This window comes from Euwallacea fornicatus, chromosome 39, assembly GCF_040115645.1.
Source record: "Euwallacea fornicatus isolate EFF26 chromosome 39, ASM4011564v1, whole genome shotgun sequence".
Lineage (NCBI taxonomy): Eukaryota > Metazoa > Arthropoda > Insecta > Coleoptera > Curculionidae > Euwallacea > Euwallacea fornicatus.
The window spans coordinates 1,444,021-1,471,458 of NC_089579.1; the positions used below are offsets into that span (position 1 = coordinate 1,444,021).

At 32.0% G+C, this 27,438-nt stretch overlaps 1 protein-coding gene across 1 annotated transcript; it reads right to left on the reverse strand.

Moving 5' to 3' along the window:
• Positions 1-1,742: 1,742 nt before the first annotated feature.
• Positions 1,743-27,326, reverse strand: PNUTS (Phosphatase 1 nuclear targeting subunit). Its single transcript, XM_066301422.1, has 5 exons — positions 26,911-27,326; positions 23,525-23,622; positions 16,366-16,640; positions 15,142-16,227; positions 1,743-3,456 (listed from the first exon to the last, which is right to left on the reverse strand). The coding sequence occupies exons 1-5, from the start codon at positions 26,911-26,913 to the stop codon at positions 1,988-1,990; spliced, it is 2,931 nt and encodes a 976-aa protein (XP_066157519.1). The 5' UTR covers positions 26,914-27,326; the 3' UTR covers positions 1,743-1,987.
• Between the last annotated feature and the right edge of the window lie 112 nt (positions 27,327-27,438).

Sequence of the window (27,438 nt, forward strand, 5' to 3'; positions counted from 1 at the left end):
TTATATTTGACTTTGATCGTTGACATAAGAGACTGTAGACTATGTAGACATATTATATGATATGTCATAATAAGAAAGTATGTTTTTGGATTCTTATAATGTATTTTTAGGTTCTCACTATTTTCATAAGACCATTTACAATGGTTACAAAAATTTATAATTTAAACTAGTTAGAACTCCTTTTGCCTGGATACAACGAAACTATCAAATTTCTTATTAATACAGAAAAGTCAACCAGAAAGAAAATTTGAAAATTGGTATAAATTTTTTTTTGCAGAGATGTTCTCAAAAAATTTAGTGGTATCGTAATGAATCTGCGTACTCTTATGATTTCGAAAAAAAACAGAAATAAGTTTTAACTATTTCCTGAGAAATATTATTTGGAAGAAACACGGAGAAATTATTTCACAGAACTTGTTTAATCGCTTACTTTGTTCACAAGCTAATTATTATTATTCCAAAAAAATCCATTTTATGCTTCTTTATTTCGTTTTATATTCGTTTAGTTATATCATTCACACCCAAATATACAGGGCGTATTAAAAAATTGAAAAATAACACACAAGACATCCAAGAATTTCTTGACAATGGTGAATGAGAATTTTAACCATACCAAAACATGCATCTGACAAATTAACTATGCGATCTTGCAGGTTTTCGACTCATTCCAACTTACTTAATTGAACCTTAATTGTTAAAATCTGTTGAAAATCGATAAATTATTAAAACAAGAGAAAGATAAGTGATTATTACTTACATCGATCTCAAGTAATTACCTCTTCCAGTTTATATAAAAAAAGACCCACAAAGCCACCTTGAAACTTTATAAATGAAGACCCCTTTCACTTTTTATTTTTCCACTTCAAACTCTTATACTTCTTTGATTAGCAGTCGAAATTTTCTGATAGCGGTTGACATGTAATTTTTAAGATCAAAATGAGTAAAAAATCACATATCCATATGGTTTTGTATATAATTTGCAAGAATTGAAGCAAACAAATCTGTAAAAACAATTGATGGACTTTAACTAATTGCGGGAAGGAGTGAATGATGAATAATCTTAAAGATAGAAGACTAAGGTTCAAATTTATTGTTATGCTGACAATTTTAACTGCCAAAAAAACTTAATTTTTCTCAAGCTAATGTTAACCTTGTATTCATATTTTTGCTCTTAAACTTTTCAATCTTTGTCAAGATCATTGGCATGCTAACTTTATAGGGACATTTCCAAGGTAAATGTTCAGTTCGCCAGCATTTCGAGTAATTAAATAAATAAACAAACGGAAATAATAACCAGTTTTTTTATTAAAACGGATTATAAAAGCAAAGAACAGCATCTAAACACCTATGTACAAAGCAAATACTTAATTAAGGACAATAATTATTATTTACCAGCTCCTTAAAGTGTTATATCGAGAGCTAAAGTACTGTGTCTCGTATGTTACAAAATACAAATTTTACAGAAAACTATTATTCTATAGAAAACTAAATTCAATTATCATTATCTTAACATAAATAGGTACTGGTGGTACCTACCAACTGGTTTACCTTGTGTTCCTGTGAGGAATGAAGTTTAGTGCCTTTACAAGAATTGCAGGATTCTATTTAATGGCTCTTAAAACATAAACTAGATTTGCAAAAAATTAAGACTTTCAATTCGACACAATCGGGAGAGACAGAGATAGATCAGAATCTTAATTATTAAATATTTTGCATTTTGGTTCAAATAAAACAAAACTTCGTCATCTGCAAAATCCTTTGATCCATATACCTTTATTATTAAAAAGTTTTAATTATCAAAAACTATCAACGTTCAAAAAAGTCGCTCCAGTAAAATTAATATCACATTGTTGCCATTAGGGCTCGCACTAACTAACATGGTCGACTTTTAGCTTTGGCCTGAATAATATTCGAAGGCGTGTGCTAGAATCTCATAAATTAACGATTACCTCTAATATCACAATTTTTTGTAAATTTACAACAACGGTTAATGCACAAAGGGACAGTTGGGTTCGTTTCTGCAATAACCGTGATTTTGTTTGTTCTTGCATAACCTACCACCCCTTGGTGCACCCCCGCCTCTCTTATTCCAATTTCTCTGTCCCAAATTCATTTGCACCCATCCACCATTATTGTGTCCACCACCTCTAGGGAAGCCTCCACGACCTCCTCGATTGTTAAAATTATTATGACCATACATATTCATGTTAGGGCCAGGAGGGCCGTTAAACGGTTGTTGCATCGGGAAGCTGGGATCCATGTTTCCATGTGGCATGAAACCATCAGTACCAGGGCCGTACATTGCAGGATTCATTGGACCCACTGGGTTCATCATATCGGGCTGGTTCATTTGCATTGAAGGTCCCATCATGTTGTTGTGCATCATGTTTGGTGGTATAAAGTTACCTGGCACTTGAGGTATCGGGCCGTGGGGGCCTGGGAACCTGTTAGGGACACCCATGTATGGGACCGCCCCAGAGGTTACATTTCCCATAGCGTTGAAATTCGGATTGAAGGGCATATTGGGGAACATCGTTGGTGCCTGAGGTTCAATTTGAGGCACGTTGCCTTTAGGTTCCGGCCATGGTGTTTGCCGTAAATCTATTTCTTGACTCTCAGGGTCTTCAAGAGGAATAATAACTGGATCGCTGATTTGATGGTTTTCAGGAATTGGCTCTTCCGCACTATCAGGTATTCTCCTCTTATCGTAGTATAAAGCTGGAAGCACAGTTTTTTCCCGAGCAAACTGAATATCCTTTTCTAGACTCTTATATCCAGGGGCAATAAGAGGTTCAGTTTGCTCGCAAATATACAACATCCTCCAGGTCATTTGCGGCTCCATGACGTCCTCATTAGCCAACTTTCTGGACATCATAGCTTCCCGCTCACTACTGACCTCCATCTTGGCCATATCATTGAAGGTCTTCGTTACGTTAACTCGCTCAGTCTCATCCAGTTCAAAGTATCGGATTTCTACTAAATCATCCTCAGCCTTCCATTTAATTGATCTTTTAGGCCCCCTTTTCTTGGAATACAGAAGAACTCCTTTAAGCCCTCCATTCATTCTTGCTGTTGTAGGAATTTCATCAGCGTCTATTTGGTTAGTCGTGTCTGTAGGCGTGGGAGGACTTGCTGGTGTTTCTAAATCTTGATCTGTAGTTTCTGAATCTATAGTTGTGTTTTTTTCTTCAGAAGCAGCTTCATCAGTTTTCTCAGATTCTTCAGTTAAAGTATCCTGGTAAAAATTGATGGGCGCCATGGATTTAAGCCCTATAGTGGGGCTTGTGGGAGATCCAGGCACTGCAGCCGTTTCATTCGTAATGGGAATCTCGGCGGTGGCACTATTTCCCTCTTTGGTCACGCTGAGTCTTCGTTTTCGCTTTTTGGCGTCTTTCTTGGGAACTGAAGCCGTCATCAGGGCGTCCATGAACATGTCACTTTCTTGTAAAACAGCGGCTGCAATAGAAATGATAATTTTAGTTTTATACATAGAGGCTGTAAATGAAATTATTTATTAACAATAGTTTAATTATGGGAGAAGAAACAGTAATATAGTGGCAGAGTTTTGGCGAAGGGAGAGATTAATACAAATTCTGCAGGAATATTATTATATTATTGCAAAATTTTCTACATCATCATTTTAACAGCTCACTAGTTTTTTGGAGTTAATAAGTTTGATTGATCAGTGCACAAATTTCCTTCTTTGTAACATTTAGCGTTTACTTTTTATACTTAAGTAAATGATCTGTATGGTAAATTGATAACAAAAAGTTTAACACCAAGAATAATGATAAAAAAAACTAATTTCATTAATCTGTCAGTAGTTCTCTTTTTATTTTTAGTGTTAATAAATACTAAAATAACAATCTACAACACAATAATCCATAAGAACAATCATTTGTTGTACAACAGCCACGTAATACCAAATCGATTATTCCCCCACTGCAACTTAATATTTACCATAGTATTGTTCATCTGCTTACGTAAAACAATATATGTACGTTTATTTTGACTCCTAATGACCAGCCTGTAGTAAAATGTTATATTAACTAATAAATTATGATGATGTATAGTTAAAAGCCTCATTATTGAATTTTGATTTAGCTAAAATGGGCCACAGAGGTTACATGAAGCTTGAATTATTGATTCAAAAACATCCCAGAAAAAGTACCACATTGATTATAATTAGTATTAATTCTGCTACAAAGCGAATGTCGACATTAGTTTCAAGTATATAGGCTAGTATAAAAAGTTTGTAGGTAATCCTCGATATTTTCTAGTAACTAAACTATTTCCTAAAATAATTTACCAGGACCATTTATTTGTTCCAAGAAGCCAAACACCAAGATGGTGTGGAACTAGCTGTACTGATGTTAACGGCTGTTAATGTTAAATAGACTTTTTTTGGGAAGTATGAAGAGCTTAGAATAACTTGAAGATTTAATTTTTCCTCTTGGGTAACGTTATCTGCGCTTCCTCTTCACTTTATGGTCTTCACAAAACAAACATAATAATAAATTCAACGATTTATCATAATAGACGACCATGAGCCTAAAAGGTTTTGAATATTACACAGGTTCCAGAAATATCTAAAGCCCCGCTCGAATTCAGCTTTTTTAAAGACATTGTCGCAACACTACACAGTTTATCAGATCAAAATTTTTGGTACGTAACACCCTTAATTCCGTTTTTCAATTATTTTTATTATTATATATGACAATTTTACTCCCGTAAGTACCTAAATTTTTTGGATATACAATTTACTATGCAAACGACCGATAAAATATTTTGAATTACATACACATAACAAATTCAAAGACGTTTTCTTGACTCTTTCATGACAATTGACTATACTGAATACTGAATTATCCTTAATATTTTCTAAATTACCAAGGAAAATGACTTAGATAAGATTTTGTTAATAAAGACAGATATTATAAGGGTAATAACTCTGAACTTTTTGAGCACATATTGCTCTCTGAAATAAAAGTTGTAATTTCGACGTAAAACATTGTAGGTCATCATTACTTTTAAGTGAGCCTGATGCGAAAAAAAATCGTCAATTAACAACTCAATACTTTCCACATTTTTTTCATCTACAATAGGACACGTGTTCTCATAACAGCACTGCATGTTCAAATATTGCACAATCAGTTTGACATAATTCCATCTATTTCGGCCTATATTCTTAGAAACAAAAAAACTAAAGGAACTATTTTGAAATTTCATCACCTTATGTCTATAATCAAAAAAGAATCATCAAGAGTATCATCTAAACTTATCATATTTTATTAAGCATATTTTCAGCAACTTCACACCACCTATGATTATGTAACTAACAGTAGTATATACATCATGCAAAGTATGACCGAAGGTTTATGCCTATGTAGGTGTAGCATGTGGGCAAAATGCAGCTAACTTTTTGTCATTATTCTCAAGTCTCTGTGAGTAGGGCTTAAAATTCCTTGCTATACATAATATATTAAATCCATAACTCAAAAATCGAAAAGATTAGAAACGATCAGTTTTCAAATATTTTCGACGTTCTTAATTCTCTTCTTCCCTCTTACTATTTTTGAAGTATTTAACGTAACAGCTTAAATGATTATTGTACAAATTAAGAAAATAATATGCTTTTCTGCGTATCACCATTACCCCAATTATTTATATATAGTTTTACTTAGGTTTCAATATTTGTCATTTTTCTTATGATTTGTAATTTTTTATATTAAGGTATATTACATTACGAAAGTTGGAAGACGCATGTGACAAGCGAGTCATAAGTTTACTACCTAACGGCAGGAGAGGTCAGCAACTTTGTAGAGGGAAGTAATGTTCTTACTTTTGAGCTATACACAACAGTTTCTATACAACCTACTGTTGTTATCATAAACTTGTAGGAATTTCAATTCTGGCAATCTTCAGAAACGACGTTCGTTTTGATTGTATTCCGAAATCCTAAAACAACATACGTAATCGACAAGAAAATAGTAAGACATCAGCGCAAATCAGTTTCTCTTTGAGCATATTCATATTACATAACAGGATTAAGATTCGTTACAATAGCACTTGCCTGTAAATTTGAAAACCGGAGATACCACAAGTTAAAAGGTGACCATTGGCAGAAACATGGTTTTTATCCGAAAATTGGAGGAAATGCATGGTGTTGAAATTTACAATTTAGATTAGTTTGTTTACCATTATTCCTTGGAAATTTGTCAAGCTTTTTTTTATGAGCGAAGTATAAAATACGCGGCGCAAATTCCGCATTGCTCATAGAGCCCGTAGCCTTACAACAAAGTTCACAGACATTTACATTTTATAACTTTTTACCTTACATGTCGAACATGGATTTGAATTAAAACCTTGAAAAGCGCAGTCATTTTTACAATAATAATGTAGTTTTGTTTCTTTTATATATCTTAATCCTTTTTCTACAAAAATGGATTTAACGAACACTATATCTTTGCGATTTCCGAAATTCCAATTATTTCAGCACGCTCATTTCCAAAGTAAACATTATTTGCTAACTTGACAAGCACAACTCGTATTCGCCAAACTAATCGTTCACTAATAAATTACTATTTCACTCTCAACATGGGAACATTAACACAAACATGCCAAAAGTCTATTACCTGCGACGGCAACGCGTCAGCCTAATAACATTTCGTTAGTATCACAAATTAAAAGCAAAACAAGCTAAACTGCCTCTTATAATATAGTAGTCAAGTTCAAGTTGATAATAATGGCAAAAAACGAATTGAAAATTTTAATCTGGATACCCTATGCTTTTATGAAATCATCAACTTTTGAAAACGGCACGTTTGCGCCAATGGTGACCATTTGACGTGTACATAGTATCTTCAGCTTTTGGATTTCTTATTGCTGATCACTTTATAAACATTTTAAGAATGTTTAACATTTTCAACAAAGAGGTTTAAATTGAGAAAAAAGTGAAATTTACGGAATATACTGACAAAAAGTCGATAGTCAAACAGAGATGGGCAGTAATTGAGGAGCTTTTAAGCAAAACCGAATAAAAGCGCTAAAACGATTTCTGAATTTCTTTGGTTTGGATCTCGAAAACCGCTTTGTTCGGCTTCGTACGAAAACATCGATTTAAACCTGAAATCTAGATGTTTTTTTTTAATTTTGCTAGATGCTAGATACTTTACATCCTTAACTTTAACGACAACGTGAAGCCACGTTTAATGCTAACTCGATTATAAAATTGAGAGCTCCAAAGCTCCTCAATGATTACCTGCAAAGTACAGCTCGTCAAATGTAGGAAGAAACCGTGGTTTATCATCATATTTCGACTCACCTATTCGATGCGCGGTACAGTGCTTGTGCCTTTGCGAGAGACCATAGTTCAGGCAATCTAGTTTTGTACAGTGAAACATGTTCGCTTAAACAAGGTAATGTGGCTGGACATAGTCATAATTCGCGTCTTGCTCATCTTGTCTCTTTTCTTCCGAATGCTTTCTCTCTCTGGCCTTCGCGCCATCTAGCAAAAATCCCAAGTCTCTTCCTTTGACCAACAGTAGCTCTACCGTCGCTCATGCATAAATGAATCACGATCCAGGACCGAATCTCGAAATTTTCTGCATAATTCTGCAATTATGTGCCATACTTGGCTCTTTATGATCGATTTGATTGTCTTTCTATCTTCAATAAGCAATTACATTCTATGAAATGACCACGAAACAAATTGCAATTTTGTAATTTTCTTCACCCACATTTTTTTTTATTATTTCACTGTTAATATCATTAATATGTAAATATATTTCTACAAGAACACTAAAAACGTTCCCTTATTTGCACTAACGTTTCAAATTGAAGGCGATTTCTAAGATGGACAAGTCTTACATTTAAAATAAATTGCTGTGGGACAAATCCGTCTCGACTTTTGACTAAGAAGTAGTGAAAATGGCCCTTAAAGTATCTTTTATAGAAAGTGACAATTTGATTGCGCTAACATAAATTGTTGTCACTTTCCGCATTTTAATTTTAGGAGTTTAAATGGAATTTGGTCTCCCGATGCTACAGTTACACCTACGTTTTGATATATTTTGATTTTTCTCCTCTACTAAAATGTGATTCAGTGTTACATACTTCTTGTAATATAAACTAATCAATTGTGTTGTGTGTCATTTATTGATATTGAAAAAATTACTGAAATTGCCGTGCTTGCGTGTTTGTGCATCTAAAATTGCAATATTATAATTTTAACCGTAGTGTTAACCACAGTTTTCCTAACTTATGTATATACTTATAATGAAATAGATAAGCAGCATCAACCAACTAGGTGAAACAATGAGCTGTTTAAAAAATATCTTATCTTGGTCTGTAAATGAGTAATTGCCTGATATCGATTTATGTAATCTTATTATCAAGTGTAAAAAGTACCAGTGACACTAGTGATCGAATGCAAGTTCTACTGTAACATTACGTATGTAGTTATCACAGATAGTATGTATTCATTTCAACAAAGAAATGCTTCAAACATCACGTGCATTTACATTAGTAAATAATATCTAACTTATATGACCAAGAGACTAAAAACATTCAATTTATTGTTCTAACTTGACTTATAATAGTGTTTTATATTCACCCAAGGCATCTGTTTTAATCAATTAATTCTAAATCCACACGATGTTAATATCTTTTTCAAAGAGTGAAACAATGATATCAAATCAACAACGTCTACCATGACTATTTCAGTAGAATCTATAAAATATTCCCTATAGGTATTAACTTGACTATAAAATGAAAAATCAGGACTGGAAAGCTGACAGGAAAACTGTTAACACCTACTAAAGGGGAAATGCCTTACTGATACGAAAAGCAGTCTACAGATCTTGTAAAAACTGTATCATCAAAATATTTTTATTAAGAGCCTCATTTAGACGAATGAAAATCTTGATCAATATTTGATTATATCTATCATTCGGTTTTCAAGAAAGCCCAATTTTTTAACGCAATAATTATCGTTAAATGTTTGAAATAACTGAAGAGAGATAACTATTGGAGATATGATAAACTTAGAGAATGCTATACGAATCTCTGAGCCAAAAATTTTTTATCAATTCGTTATTTTTACGTAGGTTCTAATATTTATTATCTCTTTCTATTACTTATTTTCTTACACACACTCAAAACCTGTTCCTTAATTTGGTTGTTTGCTCAACAATGACATTTTTTACACTACCTACTCTCTTTACCGTTGAAAGCTCATCATATATCTTGACTTATAGTTATACCAGGTAATTCTAGATACATGAAACAAGCAAATATCTCGAAATCGGGAAGATCTAAAAAAATGTTCGAATAAAGCCTCTTTTATTGTCGGCAATTCAATTTTTTATGCTGTCAATTGTTTTCAAAGTCACATTTACCTGTCTTGGGATCAGTTCCGTTATTTCAAATAAAACACCCAATTTTTTTTTTGGAGATTCGAATTCTTTGTCGACAGTAAAAATGTTCTTACTTCATTTTTCTTTTCTGAAAATGATAAAATTAATAATATTTTTAGATACAAAATAAACACTTCATTAATCTTTGTTAAAATATCTGAGTAATTTTATTTGTTATGTAGTAAATTTTATTTTATTATTAAAAAATTGGTACATTTGGTACATTGGTACATTGGTAGGAATGGTGCCCCTGCTATTCAAGGTACTTAATAATTCTGTTTTGAAATTATTGTGTAGTATTTTCTAGCAGGTTAAGATGCGATATTTCAACAAACACTCATAGTATAGGCGCAGCACACGCGAAGCATAAGGGTACATTATAGTTTAATATCGAAAATTTCTTGACACAACTATTGCGAGAAATTTAACAAAACTAAACGTGTGTTTTTTTTATCTAAAGTTTTGATTTGAATTGACAATTGGATTTGTCTGCTTTAACAAAAAAAATTATTAAATTGAATTTCTAGCACTTCCGATATAAGAGTTTATTTTGTATCTAATATTATTATAAATTTTATCATTTTCAGCAAAAAATAATCCAAGCAAAAATATTTTTATTGGCAATAAAGAATTCGAATCTTCAAACAAAAATTAGGTGTTACACTTAAAAAAACGAAGTTGACTCCAAGAGGTGAAGCTGATCTTAAAAAAAATTTCAACTTAAAAAGTAGAGCCCCTGAAAATAAAACTTTATTTCTTCTCGATCTCTATATATTTGTTTGTCCCATTTATCTAGAATCAGCCGGTTTAATCTCCAATTAATTATAACTGCATTCACACTGTAATGGTTAATTGTTCGATAACCGGCTCATCTACATACGATTTAGACTGCCTACCCAATTCTTTATGTAATCAAATGAACTAAGGGACAAAATGAATAATATATTGTTAACTTTACCAACAAATTGATTTCCATGAATCTTCTTCAATATTCAAGTATCATTTCGACGTTTCTCTAGAAATCAGTTTAGTGATAAAATTGACGATTCATGAATAATTTGACCCTAAGGCGCTTGCAGCCTTATTTACAGACAACTTAAGTAGCCATTTTCACTCCACTAGATTCTTACTAACTTAAACTTCACCACTGGAGGATGTTAATAGTCAGTAGCCCATAGCAGCCTACTAATACATTAGTGGCGTTTTAACATTTTTATTTCCGACTTTTCCAATTTTCTTTCTATTAACGCATCGCAAATTCAAATTGTATATTGTTTGAAGGACTTATTTGTATAATTTGTATTAAACAGATATTTTAAAGAACAAGTTTCGTGAATATGCTCATTATGACAGTTGATATTTATGTAACTAATGACTATTAAATTAGAGATTATTTAAACGACTTTTTTGGGATTGTGGTTTACTACTATAAAGTTACCCACTTGAGCAAAAAATTGGCAATTTCTACTAATAAAGCTGTTATTTTGTTCTACTAATATAATTTGTAAAAACCGAGGTTTCTCTTCTATTGTTCCAGCTCGTCAGATAGAATGGCAAATTCTACAGGATCCTATTCTCGCCACCCCTTATCCATACTCCATACTCATCAATTTATTGGGCTCAGTACGAATCTGGTATCTTTAGTATGGACGAATTTCTGCATGGCTTAAATTATTACTGCCATTTACCACCATTTCACTTATTGGTTTGTTGGCCTTCCAACCCCGCTGCTCTTCCATCCCCATGCTGGACCGAAAATATAGACAAACTGCAAACCAGAATAGCAAAAATTTTAAGAGATTTTATTCTGCGTGGAACTAAAACAATGATAACTCGTAGTAAAGTTCAACGCAATATGCGTGTTCAGAAAATTGATTAACAAGTCATATTTCACCCAAATAAATTTTTGTGAAGATTCAATAAACGAAACGTGTCCAAGAGAGAAAACATATAAAAAAAGTCATTCACCATTTTGTCAGCAGCAGTCACAATTTAGAGGTGAAACGATATCTGTACAACCCCCAAATAAATTGCGTAAACAGTGTTTGAGGAATTTGTTTATGTGAAAAGAAAAACGCCAATCTCTAAATTCCCGTCTGCTCAAAGCTCAAAAACGAAAATAGCTTTCTTTAGACTTAAATGATCAGGTACAGATGCATCCAGAAATTTGAAATCCACAAATATACACACTGTGTTGAAGTGAACTGTCAAAACTTGCACTACCGTGGTGCTACCCAGATAATTTTTTTTATGAATACGCCTGTACTTAACATTAAAGAGATTCTAAAAGTATGTTTTGAGTAGGGTTGTAAAATTTCCAGCAAAGAAAATATATTTTACTTATCCAAAATTTGACCAGTATATTACCGGACAATTTTGATAAACTTTAAAGAGTGGGGAAAAATATTTTACTTGCCCACACGTTTGTCCAGTAAATTCCCGACCTATCTCACTTTATATGTCAAAAGTCAACTGTCATTGTCAGTTATGTCACTCATCTTACGTATTTTTCCATTATTGAAGTTAGTGGTCAAATTCAAACATATCCAGGCAAATTCAATATGAATCGGCCGTTTTCGTCTAATATTTCTGTGATAATTTACCAATGGAACTATTGTCATCCTACCCTAGTTTTAACCGTGATGCGTGTTTATAGACGTACGAATAAAACCAGGGATGGCAGTGTTGTCATTTATTCTGAATATTCCATGTAATTGATACACTGAAGACAAATATCTTACTACCAACCGTTTCAACGTTTCTATATGCTGCCCCCGCGCTGAAATACAATCCCACCCAAATTTTAACACTTTCGAGGAAATTACCATCAGCAACTTTATCCGATTACCTACCAACCAACCTAACTTCAACTGTTAACATTGCAGATGGTATATCGCTAGAAATGTACATGTCACATACTTACAGCACTATTATAAACCTATCACCTATTACGCATCTATATAGGTTCACTTGAGGCCTAATATAAAGACTTTTAAGTTCATGCAGATCATTTTCCTATAGGCAAGTGTATACCTAAATAAATGTTAGTTGAGGTCCGCCTTAAAGGCATTTCAACAAGCACTCATATTAATACAGAGAATGTATAGTGAGAATTATTGAAGGGCCTTTGGCATTAAAAAGATTTAACAGAGTTTTTCCACACCCTTAAAGCTATATAAGTACCTGAAATAAGGATTTTTTTAAAGAATTTTTTTGAATATACCAGTTTACTCGCATCCAACGACGTTTTCTTTTGGCCCCCAAGGATTTTTCTAAATGCGATTCACAATATGAACGCAATCACATCTAAAGAGTGCATCGTAGTATTGGGTCTTCAAAAAATGATTAACGGACTGGACGGCTAAGAAATTCTTGAACCAAACCTAAAATCTTAGATTGGCAGAAATTGGACCAGAAATCAGGAAACGGTGCACCTGCAGTTAATGGATCTGTGAACAGAAATTTACATAAAACTCTAAAAAAATAATGTACTATTGCAAATAGATATATCACATTTATTAATATCTAAATGAGTCATTTCATTCACCATGGGTAACAGTTACAAGGTGTAAAATTATAATGAAAGAAAAAACTTTCCATTTCTGTAATAATCATTAAACAATAGCAGCAAACACCTTATTTAATTCCAAAACAAGTGTTGACACTGGTCATTACGTATATAAATACATAAAAAGTGCTAAAATGTATTAAACTCGGGGTTGTTTGTCGTTACGTTTTCAAGTTAATGAAAACAACTTTAAATATAAATACTTTGATTCTCTAAAAAAACTTTGAATTTCACATAAAAATTTAAGTCAAGTGTGTATATTGAAATAGTGGAATATTTCTAAATTTGAAATAGATGTGTTACTGTACATCCCATTTTAAAAATCTATTATGCAAATTCTCAAAACTCTAATATCTTACGAAATTCATTTGGATCAACTAATTTTGATAAAATTGACTTATAACTGACATTTTCTATTATGCTTGCCAGACCGTTCATTTGATTTTTTTAAATTCCTGTTTACAGCCCAGAGAGCATCTAAAAGGTATGAGATGAACTAGTCAATGTGGCTATAAAATACTATCTGCACGTTACATGCTACCATCCGCCATGATAAAATGAACTGATAAGAGTGACCGAATGTCCTGTACGAACAATCTGCTTCAGTATAATGTTACGTTAGTAATTTTTTGTTATTCGTGCACATATTTCATATACCTGAATGAATTGCAATAATCATCAATTGATTATTGATTAACTATATTAATGACAACACGTTTTCATTTAGGCCGAAATTAAAGTGATTTCCTTATATTTCTGCTTCCAAGGATTTTACTTAAAGGAACCATTTGACCTTAGGAATATCTCTTATCTAAACGTCCGAATTGGACGATTCCTTTGTAGTTTCTTGTAACTGTCCCCTGGGTAAATAAAACAACACGATTTGCATATGTAAATATTTATTTATTTATTCAAATATGTACAAGGCACTCTCAGTAGGAAAGCCTACAAAATACGTAATTCACTGTCATCACACTTGCTGACAGCCACAGTGGCATTACTCCAAACAACCACATTGGGTAATTTTTGTAAAGTTATTTCAATAAGCAAAGCATGCAAACTGTGCAGGACATACATGAGAGAAAAGAATAACGCCAAGAATGACGATATTTATGAAGCATTAAATGAAAATAATTAATTACGCTTAATGCAAATATAGCTAATGAAAATTAACTGGTAGTATTGAAGTCTTTATAATAAAAGAATTTTGTTGAATCGAAATTGCTCTATTGCTGAGACTAATCGATTTTAGGCTGGAAGAACATAGAGTAAAATTTTTTCAATTCGCCATGAATTTTAACACTTTAGAGAAGTGAGCTGATGTTTCAAAAGATCGCGATGGTAACAGTGAACTGTCATAAGGCAGAGATAACTTGTGCAATAATTTAAAATTCGGACCAAAAACAAGATTAGCAGTAGCACAACTATTAAGTCTTCTAAATGAAATTGTAGCGAAGAAAATTAAAAGATGTAAACTCTGACGCAAAAATTGCATGGAAGGCATTTTACATTTTGATTGTGATGTTGACTTACTATTTGATCTTTCTACTAACACGCGTGTTTCTCAATTATAAATCAGTTAAAATTTAAGGCAAATAGTCTCATGTAAAACATACTTACCGAATTTAACGAAGTGTTCCATTACTCTTCACTCATAAATAATAAAATAACAAAGCCTACTTTCTTTCATTTTCGAATTGTCTTTGAAAAAAAAAACAATTAGAAAACGACAAAAATGTAGGCGCATTTTAAATTAAGACACTAAAAACTATGAACCATCACATAAATCTAATATTTAAAATCCAAAAACTTACCCTAGGTCGTCTAGGCAAAAATACCTGAAAACTCGAAAAAAGTTCAGTGTGGACAAGGATCGGGACCGAAAACACTTAACACCGAAATGTCTGCAACTCGCGGGAAAATTCACTAACACTGCTGAAATGGAGCTCATATAGACGAAAATGCCCAATAAAATTCAGAGCCAAAAAAAAAGAAAAATGCAAATAAGGGGGGACGAGGGGGATAAAACTCTGCCACTTTCAAATACGTCAATTTCGATAAAATTCTTTTCTTCTGATAAAGATGTAAACTGTTTCTTCTCGCAGTAGAACCTAAAAAATAAATACTGAATTAAATAGGTGTCAGAATTTAACTTACGTTTGGGCTTTGGAGGAATAAGTTTAATGGCTCCAGGTCTGTCGGGAATATCAACTTTATCAATTTTCAACTTTTTCTCTGGAGGTAGTGATGAAATATCTCGTAGAGGTGAAGGCCTCTTAGGGGGAATTGTGGGCAGCTGTATAGAAGAAGTGGATTTCTTCACTGAAGATCGTGGTGGAGGGGGTTTGGCTTCCTCCTCCAAGCCTGTAGACCGCATTTTGGAATTGAAAACTTTCACAGTTTTGGACCTTTCCTCGCCATTGGCCCTGCGATTCAGTATTGAAAACGATGGTTTTTTCTTTTCTGTTTCAACAGCCTTGTTGTCCTTTTGTTTGTCATCGGAATTCGATTTTTTCGGAATACGCCCTAATTTATCCAATGACTGAGTTTTTAACTTGTCTAAGGTATCTTTATCTAGTTCAGTTCGTTTCTCTTTCGAATCGCTAGAGCTACTGTTCTTCTTATCCTTAGAGTCGTTTCTTTCCTTGCTGCTGCTACTGCTGCTGCTCTTGCTCGACTTTGAAGAGCTGTGTTTGCTTCTATCTCGCTCCTTGTCTTTATCCCTCTTATCTTTATCCCTACTACTGGATTTACTCCTACTACTACTACTACTGCTAGAGTAGCTGGATTTTTTCCTGTCCTTTTCCCGGTCTTTTTCTTTGCTCAATTCTTTACTTGATTTAGTCCTCGATGACGAGGAACTCGACTTAGATTTGTCTTTGTCAAACTCCTTGCTTTTGATATCTTCGCCTTTCTTAGTTTCCTCTTTTTTACTAGAATCAGAATTCAAAGAGAGCTTTCTAATCACTTGTTTTCCATCTTTCAGTGACACTTTATAGAAAGTAGAAATATTAATGGCTTGATTGTTTTCAATAGCTGTTTCCGTAGTTTCTGGAATGTCTTCCTTTGATTCAGATGATCCTACTGAAATGTTGTTGGTAACACTAGAAGGTTCCGAAGTTGGGACAACCGTGCCTTCTGATTGTGAGGGACCTGGAATGGAGGCGCTTGCCGAGTTATGAGTGGATCCTTTCACTATTCTCAACCAATTTTGAACTATCTGATTTGACAGAGTGGCGACATCTGAAACGAAACACAGAAAATAGAGGTCATAACTTTTGAAGAGCAAAAATAAGGGTCCATATTGGAAAGTTTTTTTAGTAATTTCGGCAGAATAATACTTATACACATACATATTATAATAAGTATTATTATTATTACCGCCAAGATCTTCTCTGCGCGACAAATTCTTGATAACTTTCGGCAGGCAATTCATCTTGAGCCGTTCTACATCGACGGGCGTGACCAGAAGAAGTTCGAGGATTTCCTTGACCAGCACCCAATTTCCCGATTGGGCGGCATCCTGCAGCCACGTCTGTATTAGAGTCCATCCTCCCTCAGCCATGAACATGTCCACAAGGCTAGTCTCGGTGCTTTTCAGAATTAGGATGTATACGCATTTGCTCACCAATTTTTTGGAAAATTTCGTCATTAGACTGAAAAAAAAAAGGATAAATATTTATTATACATTTAAATAGGGAATGGAACAGTTCATGTTGCAAACAAAGTTGAAAAAATGAGAAAAATTATTCAATAACGTACATATCTTATATCTTAGTATACACAGGATGTCAAAAACCAGTTATAGCGTTTAAAGTTACTTTTTTAAATGAGATAATATTTGCAAGCATTGGCAAAACTTTCAATCATCTTTAATGATAACTATAATACGAAATACATCTTAAATTTCATAGACAAGAGACGAACAAATGTGATACATTTATTGAAATATCTTTCAATTCAGAATACGCCAGTATAACTACAATTAATTTGATTAGGCTAGCATACTTGACAATATATCAAACATGCTTAATTCTTCAATAATTATTATCAATTTTCTTAACCATCAAAAACAATTCATAAAACTCTGTATCAATTTTTATATAATCAGTAGGTAATGTAAAGTGTTATGATACAAATGACTTCATACCCGAGCTCACTCATAAATGAATGAATGGATTAAAACCTCATTAGGTGCGTATTACATAAATGTTAACTTTCTAATAAGTAAACTTCAAAATTAAAACTTAAAAACCTGCGAAATACCTTATGGCCTATTAAAAAAAATGAATAATAATATTGATTTAATAATTGTATTACAGGTTTATTACATGGAAATCCTAATAAATTTATCACTATCTGCAACAGGACTGCTTAGGTAACATTTGTTCTCCATAGGGGTGAATATCAGTTCCACAATATACAAATATTGGATCCTTTAAAAAAAAAATACCGCAAAGGATTTCAGTGCAATACTTTTGTTTCTTTTTAAATGGACCATAAGCAAATTTATCTAACTGGTAAATTCCTTATTCATAAATGTGGTTTAAGTTGACAATTACAACTAACACTAGTTATAAGGTTCTAACAGGAACATTCAGTTAAATTAATTTCTTTTATATTTCTTAAAATCCTATAACGGGTATTTATATGTATAGCATCGTTTCATGTTTTAGGGAATTTTTATTAAATATTTGTATCACAACACATTCAGTAACGTGTGTTAAAAAAACACGACCTAAACCACCCTCATTAATAGTACCTAAAACCTGTTAGGTAATTTAGTCTGTAAATCATTTGGAAAAACTACAGCGAAATAAAGAATCAATTTATGACCTTAAAACAGTGTTATAAGGAGGCAATTGGATATACGAAGGAGGCAATTGGATATACGAAGTATTATCACTATGCTGCGGAAACGTGTCCTACTAGCACACTGGTTTCTACAGATTTATGGTGATTTTTTTCTTTACCATAAAAATTTACCAATTACTAACATCACATGCTGCCATGTACATTTTACAAATTCAATGAAATTTTACAAGCGTGTGTGTTTAAAATTAAAACACCTATTGAAGGTATTACAAGACCTACCTTACCTTAAAAAAAAAAAGTACGATGACAACGCAACTTAGACAAGTGTCAAAAAAGGTGTATAATCAAAAGTAAAACATGACATTTTCTGGGTTGTTGACAAGAAAGCATCAATTAAGGGAATATTCCGGTGTTTCTAAGCTTTTTTGAAACTTGGTACATTTTTTTTAAAGATTTTTGAAATATTACCACTTACGTTTGCCAGAGATGCTTTCCCATCTATAAGATTAGATACAGCGTGTTCTAAACAAGTTGTGTCAAATTTAAAGACATACAGGACATTGCAATTAACAATTGTTTCATAGAAACCTCTAGTCAAAAATGAGTCGTTTTGGATTGAGTAATTTTTGTTGAAAACATTTCAAGATTCAAAAAAGTGAATAGAATAAAAACAAACAAAATAAGTATTTTTGTCTTTTGACATTCGGAGCTGCTGTACAATACATACGTTCCTATCAGTATACAGGATAAAATATGACAAAATGATGATGCACCTGCACATTTCGTGTGTACTGTACAGGGTCATCTGAACCAACATTTTTATAGGCGATAGATCGGACGAGAACAACCTATTAGGTGCGAGTACGAAAACTTAATTTAAGCTTCTTGGCTGGGGGGGGGGGCTTGAAATCATTGGTGTGTGAAACTTCAACAGCCACCCAATCGGAACTGTCAGGAAGAGTGATGGCAGCGTCTCATTTCATGCAGCCAAATTCGCACATCTTACACCAAGAACACGATTCAATGATTCAAAGAACAAATATATGTAACCAGGTTTTGGGGTCGCTATTGTAAGCCTTCATTATAATTTGTTTGCGTTATCTTTAATAAAAATAAATTTAATATCAAAGTTTATTGGTATTAAGGAGCTAACATCGTTTTTGAACAAAAATTACTCTGGAGTTGAAATGGCTCCTTTGTGATTAAGGTTTTTATGCAAAAATTGTTCACCACAATGTCCTCTACAATCTGCTTAAAATTAGCACAACCTTTTTGCAGCGTCCTGTATTATTAGGGTTTCCCTATCTACAGGAGTAATTCTAGTAATACCATTAATTCTGAAAAAATTGTAGCTAGAAAAATATGAAAAGAAAAACTTCTATAACATATAAAGTATTAAAAAAAATTAAATTAATTTTTTGCGACAAATAAAAAAACCAAATGCACAGAGTATTTCACATATTGGTTGTCCATTAATACATTAATAATTGATTTTATCTTCGGAAATAACTTTAATATTTATAGCAGATCTCAACATGTGCAAGATAGATCAATAGAAGGAAAATTAAATTTTAGAAGCTAACAAAACTGATTTAATTCATAAACTGAATGTAATATACAAAAGTTCATATATAGTTTCGATACAACCTGAAGCGCAACACGGTCTTGACAATATTTAGTTTTATAGATTCCACCACTTACCATAGAAATGAAAACTACCAAATAAAAAAAAAAAAAAAACATTTTATTCATTATCAATCCATCGCTCATAATAAATTTATTCACATACTATCTGAAAACATTCAATAAATATTATATTTACAGATAAATTAAAGAATGTGAAAAGAGATGCTACACATTGCTATAAAACCAAAAAAATATACTGCATGAACACATCACAATTTTTTTTTTGACAAATATGTAACCAACATTTTACTTTGTGATAGACTCAAGAAAACCAATTTTGAACTTATCAGAGTCTAAAATTCTTTAATAATAGAAATACCATGAATGTATCAGTCGGAACACAATGATTGTAATTGGAGAACATTAGAAGACTTCAAATTAAAGCTTCATTGCCAACATAAGAAAAAACAATAAGAAAGCCAAATAGAAACATAATTTTTTGGACATCAGATCTATGAGACTTCGACTTAAGAATTGTCAACTTTGTCTTTAGGAAAGCGTAATCTACATCAAGTAATAAAAAATTATAGCTACTTTAATTTGGTAATTTACTAATTAGTTTTAATTTGGAATTTTCGAATTTCCACAAAAATTGTCGCACTTATCTCATTAGGGAAAGGCCTCAGAAGCTTAGTAAAAAGGCATCTGAGGTTATAATAAATTTTAATGTTTTGATAGTTAGTGACCTCCCATCAAGATACTACAAAATTTTGAGTGCAAATCAGTAATAACAAGCTCAAAAAATTACTAATTTGTTCTCTTATCTTGCAGCGTGACAATCAACGTCAAAATGTCTAATTACACGGGCATCTCAAGAGTAAAACAACGAAATTTTAAATTGCAATAAAAGAAATTTATATATAAACTATATTCCAGAAACGTTTCGTCACCGACCAAGAGTGCGTTAAGTTTTATATTTGCTTCAATTTTATTTCAGAGCCCCTTCGGTATTTAGATATTAAGCAAAAACTTTATATCTACGTCACTCTTTAGATTACATAAATAAGATTTATAATTTGTTAGCAATCTCCACGGCATTACTTTTTAGAGTGAGAGTTCCTTTTACTACCTTGAAATTTTCTGTGACACGCTATTGGCCAACAGTTTTTTAACGCTTAAAGTCCCTGTTCAATTTTAAAAGCTTCACTTCTTCTTACATTGTTTTGGTATCTGTTACTATTTTCAGATATTTGAAGAAATATGTATGAATCAAAAGAAATACTTTATGTGTTTCCACTTGGATTCTCAGATTTAAAATAACATAGTTCAAGTTAATTATTTACCTTATTTTTACCACAATCTACTACACATAAAAAAAGTGGGAACACATAACGTACAATACAACTACTTACAAGAAAATGCATACCTAGCAAATATTAGCATATAAACCAGGTTGGTAAAATATTATGAAACTTAGTAATGTAAATTGTAAAGAGTAATGAAAAAGGAGGTCCAAATTCGATGGAACTTCAGATTTTGTCAGAATCTGGAAAAGATACTAAAAATCTAATATACGTATCTTAGGCCTGAAACCACTATCTGCCATCTTTTTTAAATTATCTGGCTAAGAGAGAAGCTTCGCAAAACTTCTACTGGTAAGACTCTCATAACTTGATAACACAATATTGAGCCGAGAAATGATTATTAATTTCTTACGGTATTTTTTGAGGAGAACACAATTTTCAAAAAATTAAAGTTTTATTACTTACATATAGCTTTTCTTTATTATTATGGTAGAAATTTGATGAAGAATTCAAGTTTTCTTAAAATCCGGAGAATAAACAAAATACGTTTCCTTTTAATTAGATTTTATTAGACTTTAAAGTAAAAATTATAAATAAAAACTTATTTATTACACATTTGCCTGTTAAAATAAAGTTGAAAAGCTTCATGCAAAATTTTCCCTAGGCTCAATAAAACATTTCTGTAATATATTACTCTATTTACTATTTATTTTTGTATTTCTTAAGTTTTGTAAACAAGCAAACAAAATTGAGCTTACTTCATAGAATTCAATTCGTTTTTAAAAATCTCATGAATGATCTTAAAAGTGACATGTATTCTACATAAAAAACGCAAGCCAGGGTTTTATTTTTTTTTTGGATATGGAGTACTTAAAAACGTGTCACCTCTAGTTAGAAAACCAGGCCTAGACAATTTATCTTGATTTTTCATATCTATACCATATTCTGAAAAAAATCGTAGTTCCTATTGAATAAAGACCACCCTATAGCTATAAATTTTCAATTTTAATTTCAAGAACTCAAAGAAATATGAAACAATTTTTTTTACCTCAAATTTTAACACACTGGATTTCAGTAATGCAAGTTTTTTAAAATTTAGTTTGAAATGATTAATTTACAATTTTCAATTTCCAGACACAAAGAATCACAACCAAAGAACAAATATCCACAATGTCGTTCAAATCTAAGAACACAGATAACAACGTCCAAACTTTGCAGTATCTAATTGTATATTATTTTATTATGATCAAATTTGGTATTTAATTAATGAAAACTTGTAGAAACTAAAAATGAATCGAAGTGAATGCGTTCTGATATTTTGGGTTATCCACTCGTAATTTGCCTAAGTTCAATTTGAGATCACCCTTTCAATATAAATTTAGTTTTCAGTCCATTATAAAATCCGCCTAGTAGTTTTAATCGAAATGTGTTACATTAACATAAAATGTGGCTGTGATAAGAAAGTATTACTAATCTCAACAATCGATGCACTTCGTTGCCTTAAGTGCTTACAATATATTTGTTGATAATGCAGGGTCTTTAGCAGCAAAAAGAATAATTTGGATTTAATGGAGTAATTGCAAAGTGAATTCAATATTCATGTGTCCAATAGACCACTTAGTATATTTGCTCATTTTCAAATTATAGATCATATTCTAAGCAATTAACGTGTGATATAACCTATACCTATCTTTACAGTTTTCAAAAAATCTATACTATACTTGTAATTGTTATTCATGGATCAATGTATTTTCAACTGTATACGAAACAGTATATTGAAAAAAACATACCTACTTTTTGTTGTAGTACAATATTAATAAAATAGTATGTTTAGAAAAAAAATTTTATTCTGAATACGTTTGAAATAAAATAATGGGGCCAAATGGTCGGAGTAAAATATGTTACAGAGTTATGGCCCTAAATGCTTTTTAAAAAATAACTTTCCATTTTTTCCATAAGGACCATACTATGCTGGAGGCCTTAATGAAAACATAACATAAATAGTAATCTATGAAATCGCAATCGATCGATGTGTTTGTCTCGGAAAAAAAACACCTTTATTATTGCTATGAAAAATTCAGACGTCACTTTCTCAAGCGGCAAAAAAAGATATAGGTTATGTTACGTGTTACTTAGAATTTGATGTAATTTCGAAAATAAGCAAATATACAGGATGTTTCATTTGAAGTGAAGAAATTGATATGACCTTCTATGAAACTCAAAATTGACATTAGTCTTTCATATATACAAATTATTGATATTTTCACCCCTAAAATTTCAAATTACTAACTTTTTATACTACAGTAATTGTTGAGCTAGTAATTACTGTTTCTCCTAGTATATTGGGATTTAGTAAAATTTGAAACATATACTACCCAATACTCTCTATAAATCTTTCAAAAGGAAAATAAGACACTAGAATGATGGGTGGGTGATGTGCTGGGAATAAGAGTATAACTTCTAATAAAAAACCAACTTTATCAATGACCTTCCTATATTAAGATAATAGGATAGAACTAGGATAAGAAGAGAGGGATACATAAGATCTTCAAATAATAATAATAACCATCTTTATTCACCCGGTGAATGGGCTATCGGCCCCTTGGCCTTTCTGCCCCGATCTTCAAATTTATACGAAAAAAGAATGCTTTGACCTTGTATATAAACCTTAATAAATGGCGTCGTAACAACAAACACAATGAAAAACAAAAAACTTTTCCCAATTTCTCGCCTCTATTTTCAACTAAAGATGGGTGCAAAATGACTGTAAAGATAAAAATATAATATTGACTTACTTGACTAATCTTGGTACTTCGTCCCTTGATAATATGCCTCCTTCAGGTCCCAGGAGTACACAGAGACACGTCAGGAGTTGAAGTGGGTCAATTCGCGGCTGGAAAATAAAAAGAAATTAATTCATTTGTGCACATTATTATGGATTTAAATACAAATATTAATACAATAGAAACTTTTAAGACGGAGACAAGTGTATACGCCGAACATAATTTTAAAAACAGAGGGAGTGGCTCAAGTGCTATAAAAATTCTTTTCATTTTCAACAGTAAGATCTCCTATACAGAATATCTTATTTAAATGGTCTCACTATTGCTAGCCCTAAAACGGCAAAAGACACGAAATCTATTAAATGGGGAAAAACATTGTTTTGTTACTTTCTTCTTCTCCACAACATTGGCATCTTATTCCTAGGTTACATTCTAAGATGTGGTTTTCAAAATATTGATAGCAAGTCTCTTTTTTTTAATTTAACGTTTTTATTTCATATTTTGAAAGTGTTTTTTTTTTAATGTCTGAAAGATCAAAATATGATTTGTACATTTTTTTAATTAACCACCTAGTTTTCCTAATATGACTCAAACGACTTTTATGTTGTTTTTTTTATATTTGGGAAACTAGACAACTAACAAAAACTACCAAAAAACACCACCAACATGACATTGATACGAGGTTAACAAAACAAAAATGCAAATGTATATTGCTTTTTCAATAAAAAATGCTTTAAAAATATAAAATAAAAATGCCAGGTCAAGATAAACAAAAACTGAATTGATATTGATGAAATTACATTGATATGTCGACAGTCAATGTCACCTTGAGATTATAACGACACTATATAATACAAAGGAACAAACGAAAACAACGAAAAGGTAAAAGAAAATTTAATTTAATGCTTTCATTAATTTTGCATTTCTCGTAAAACCTCAGAAACATGAAAGAATTTGACGATGTAGTCTCAGACATACTAAAAATCTAAAAATATGGTGACCTTTTCCTATTTAATCAATTTCGTAATCCTGACCATCTCAGAGTTAACAATAGTGAGAACGTTGAAGATTATTTTATTCAAAATCCGATATTCCCATTTTCAACAGTTTTCGAAATATCGACGTTGCGCTTTTGCACATGTATGGTTAGTCGTCCAAAATGAATTGGTATAGTTAATAAATTTGTCTTGCAAAATTAAGATAAAAATGTAAGTGCCACTTCACCATCATTCAAACTATTTGGAAATTGGACTGTTGGAACTTAAAGTAAAGCCATATTTCAAAACCAGTCCAGAGTAGAGCACTTACACAGTATATTCTCAAAACGCAAGAATATAAAAAATGTAGCAACATACAGGAAACACCAATAAAAAAAAGTTAAATTAAGACTCTTAAGTCATTATATTTAAGCATATTCTATGTTTGAGGAAATTGTTTTTTTTTTAGAGTAATGAAAGAAACAATATATGTGGTAGCAGTGAAATTGCACACTATTCTCAGTTAAAATTAAGTGAGGATAACAAATCACCCTTTACTAAACACTCAGGCGTACACTTTTATTAATTTTTCGATGAAAAATCTATCGCCGTCTTTCAAATGTAGAACGAAATAGTATATCACCCCTCATCGTTTATATAGAAAAATTTCGGAGTATTTGGCACAATTTAAATTCACTTCTAATATATTTTAATTTATTATTTATTGTATTTTTCCGCACTTTTCGTCGATCGGGAGAAAACTAATGCTGATTTTGATGACTCATGAAAACGTTAACAAAATTGTTAAATCTACAATTCCACACCCACTGGTATATCAAGTGTTGTTCTCAAAAATAAAAAACGTATTAAATTATGTCGAACCTATTAATCTGCCTCTACCTTATAACTTTTGTATTTAGACCATTCGGCTATAAACATAGTTGTACAACGTTTTGATATAATTAATGATTCAATGATTCTGGGATACCATACGTATCCAATGTTGATAGGCATTTTAAATCTGATAATTTCTCATAAAAACCTTCATTTAAAAGAAGCTTGAAAAACCAAGAAATATAATGTTCACCACGCCCACATAAAATACGGAATTCGTTTTTAATTAAAGACCGTGTCTCCTTATATCATGAGCCACAAGGTTTTGAAAGGGATTCAGTTCATGCAGTTCCCATCAGGATAAAACACCAAAAAGAATCGAAATATCAAACAATATGTATTTTCAGGAAATCTTCCACTCAACAATAAAAATCAATAATCTATGTAAATCGCATGTAATGGAAAGGGCAAGGAAAACAATAACTCATAATGCATTGGTATTGAAAGTTAAGACTCATTATTTTACCTAAAAAATATATACTTGCAATACTGTATGAGAATAGGAAAAATGTATGAAATCTTATTTGTGTATTTAACATAGACAAAAACATTTTTAAACGAAAGTTAATATGGCAGACAATAGAAGAAGTTGAAGGAAACGCCCCTAATACATAAATGAAGAGTGAGGAGATAAAAATGAGTGACAAACAGATAAATATCACATTAAGCGCAAACGGCAGTGACGCAACAGAATGAAATCTGCAGTATCCCATTGTTGCCAGCAGAAATCCGAAAATTTGCTACGACTTGAGAAACATAATACATGGCATATATTCAAAGATGAGAAATGTATAAAATGATCTATTTCATAAAATTAAATGTTAAAAAATAAAACGCATCAGGTTTCTTGACTTCATTATGTATAGAAGCGGACCATTGAATAGTCATACTTTTATTTTCCTTTGCTGGCAATATGTAAAATAGGGCGGTTGAAAAATATGGTTTGAGTCCTTCCAATATTCTGGGAATCTTCTCATAGAAGTAGTAAAAACAAGTGCTACCCAGGTATCCATCAATTTAAATTGAAACGCAGTAAAACTTATAACACTCAGCAATTAATGACATTTAATAACTAACAATTCTTAAATAAGGAAATTTCTAGAAAACTTACTATTTTTGGCAACAACGCGTAAGTTCGCTAACAAAGCGTCATATCGCCAATTTAAAACAGTAATGGAAGATAGAATGGATATGAGTAAATTTCATGTTAAAAGACCTTGGCACAAATTTCGTTTTTAGAAATGTTAATATTTTGCTTAAGTTGAGAACGAATAAACAAACGAATTTCTTTCAAATTCGTAAAAACGCTGGAAAATTTTCTATTACTGCCATGACACATCGCCATGACAAAAGTAAAAAATGGCCGAAGATTTCACAACGGATACTCATTTCTTGTTATATTAATATTTCATGTTTTATGATGTGTTTTACAATTGAAAAATGTGGGTTTATGATAAAAATAATATAAACTCATAGGGAATCTGTTTATTGTAAATACAGTACGAGTAATCTTTCGTTGGATCTTACCATATTGCGGCAGCTATCCGCCAGTTTCCTTCGCAGCACAAAGTTCTTCCAAAGATTAGCGGCTTAAAACGTGGTATTGTTAGATCTTCGCTCGTCGCAGAAACGCATCTACGATAGCAAATCGTCTTTTCAAATGTCAAAAAAGTCCCGAACTATCGAGCCAACGCCCGAGCCCACCATTGCTGTTATCTAAACCTAGCAATAGTAATGGGAGCTTGAACTTTAGATCTAACTAGCAAGTATTTGCAATATATTTCGACTACCAATGTACAGTCTATTATAAGTAGCTAAGCTAAAATTAACCGATTTACAAATGATATAGGCTTTACACCGAAAATATGGGAATTTATGTAAACCCTACTTCAAAAACGACCTTATAACGTGATGAATCAATCGGTAAACGAGAGTTGAATTCTGAACAAGACGGAAGTCGAACATCATGAGTTTGAGCAGGACCGTCTTGTCATAGTACGCATGCGTCCCATTGACATAACTTCCGGTAATACGAACGAATAGAGCAATGGTTCG

Bases quoted from the DNA above. Each gene is read 5' to 3' on its own strand.
- PNUTS (XM_066301422.1), bottom strand. The intron at 16,228-16,365 runs GTAATAATAATA...GTTTCGTTTCAG, and splicing joins GCGCAGAGAAGATCTTGGCG to ATGTCGCCACTCTGTCAAAT. The intron at 3,457-15,141 runs GTAAGTTAAATT...TTTCTATTGCAG, and splicing joins TATTCCTCCAAAGCCCAAAC to CCGCTGTTTTACAAGAAAGT.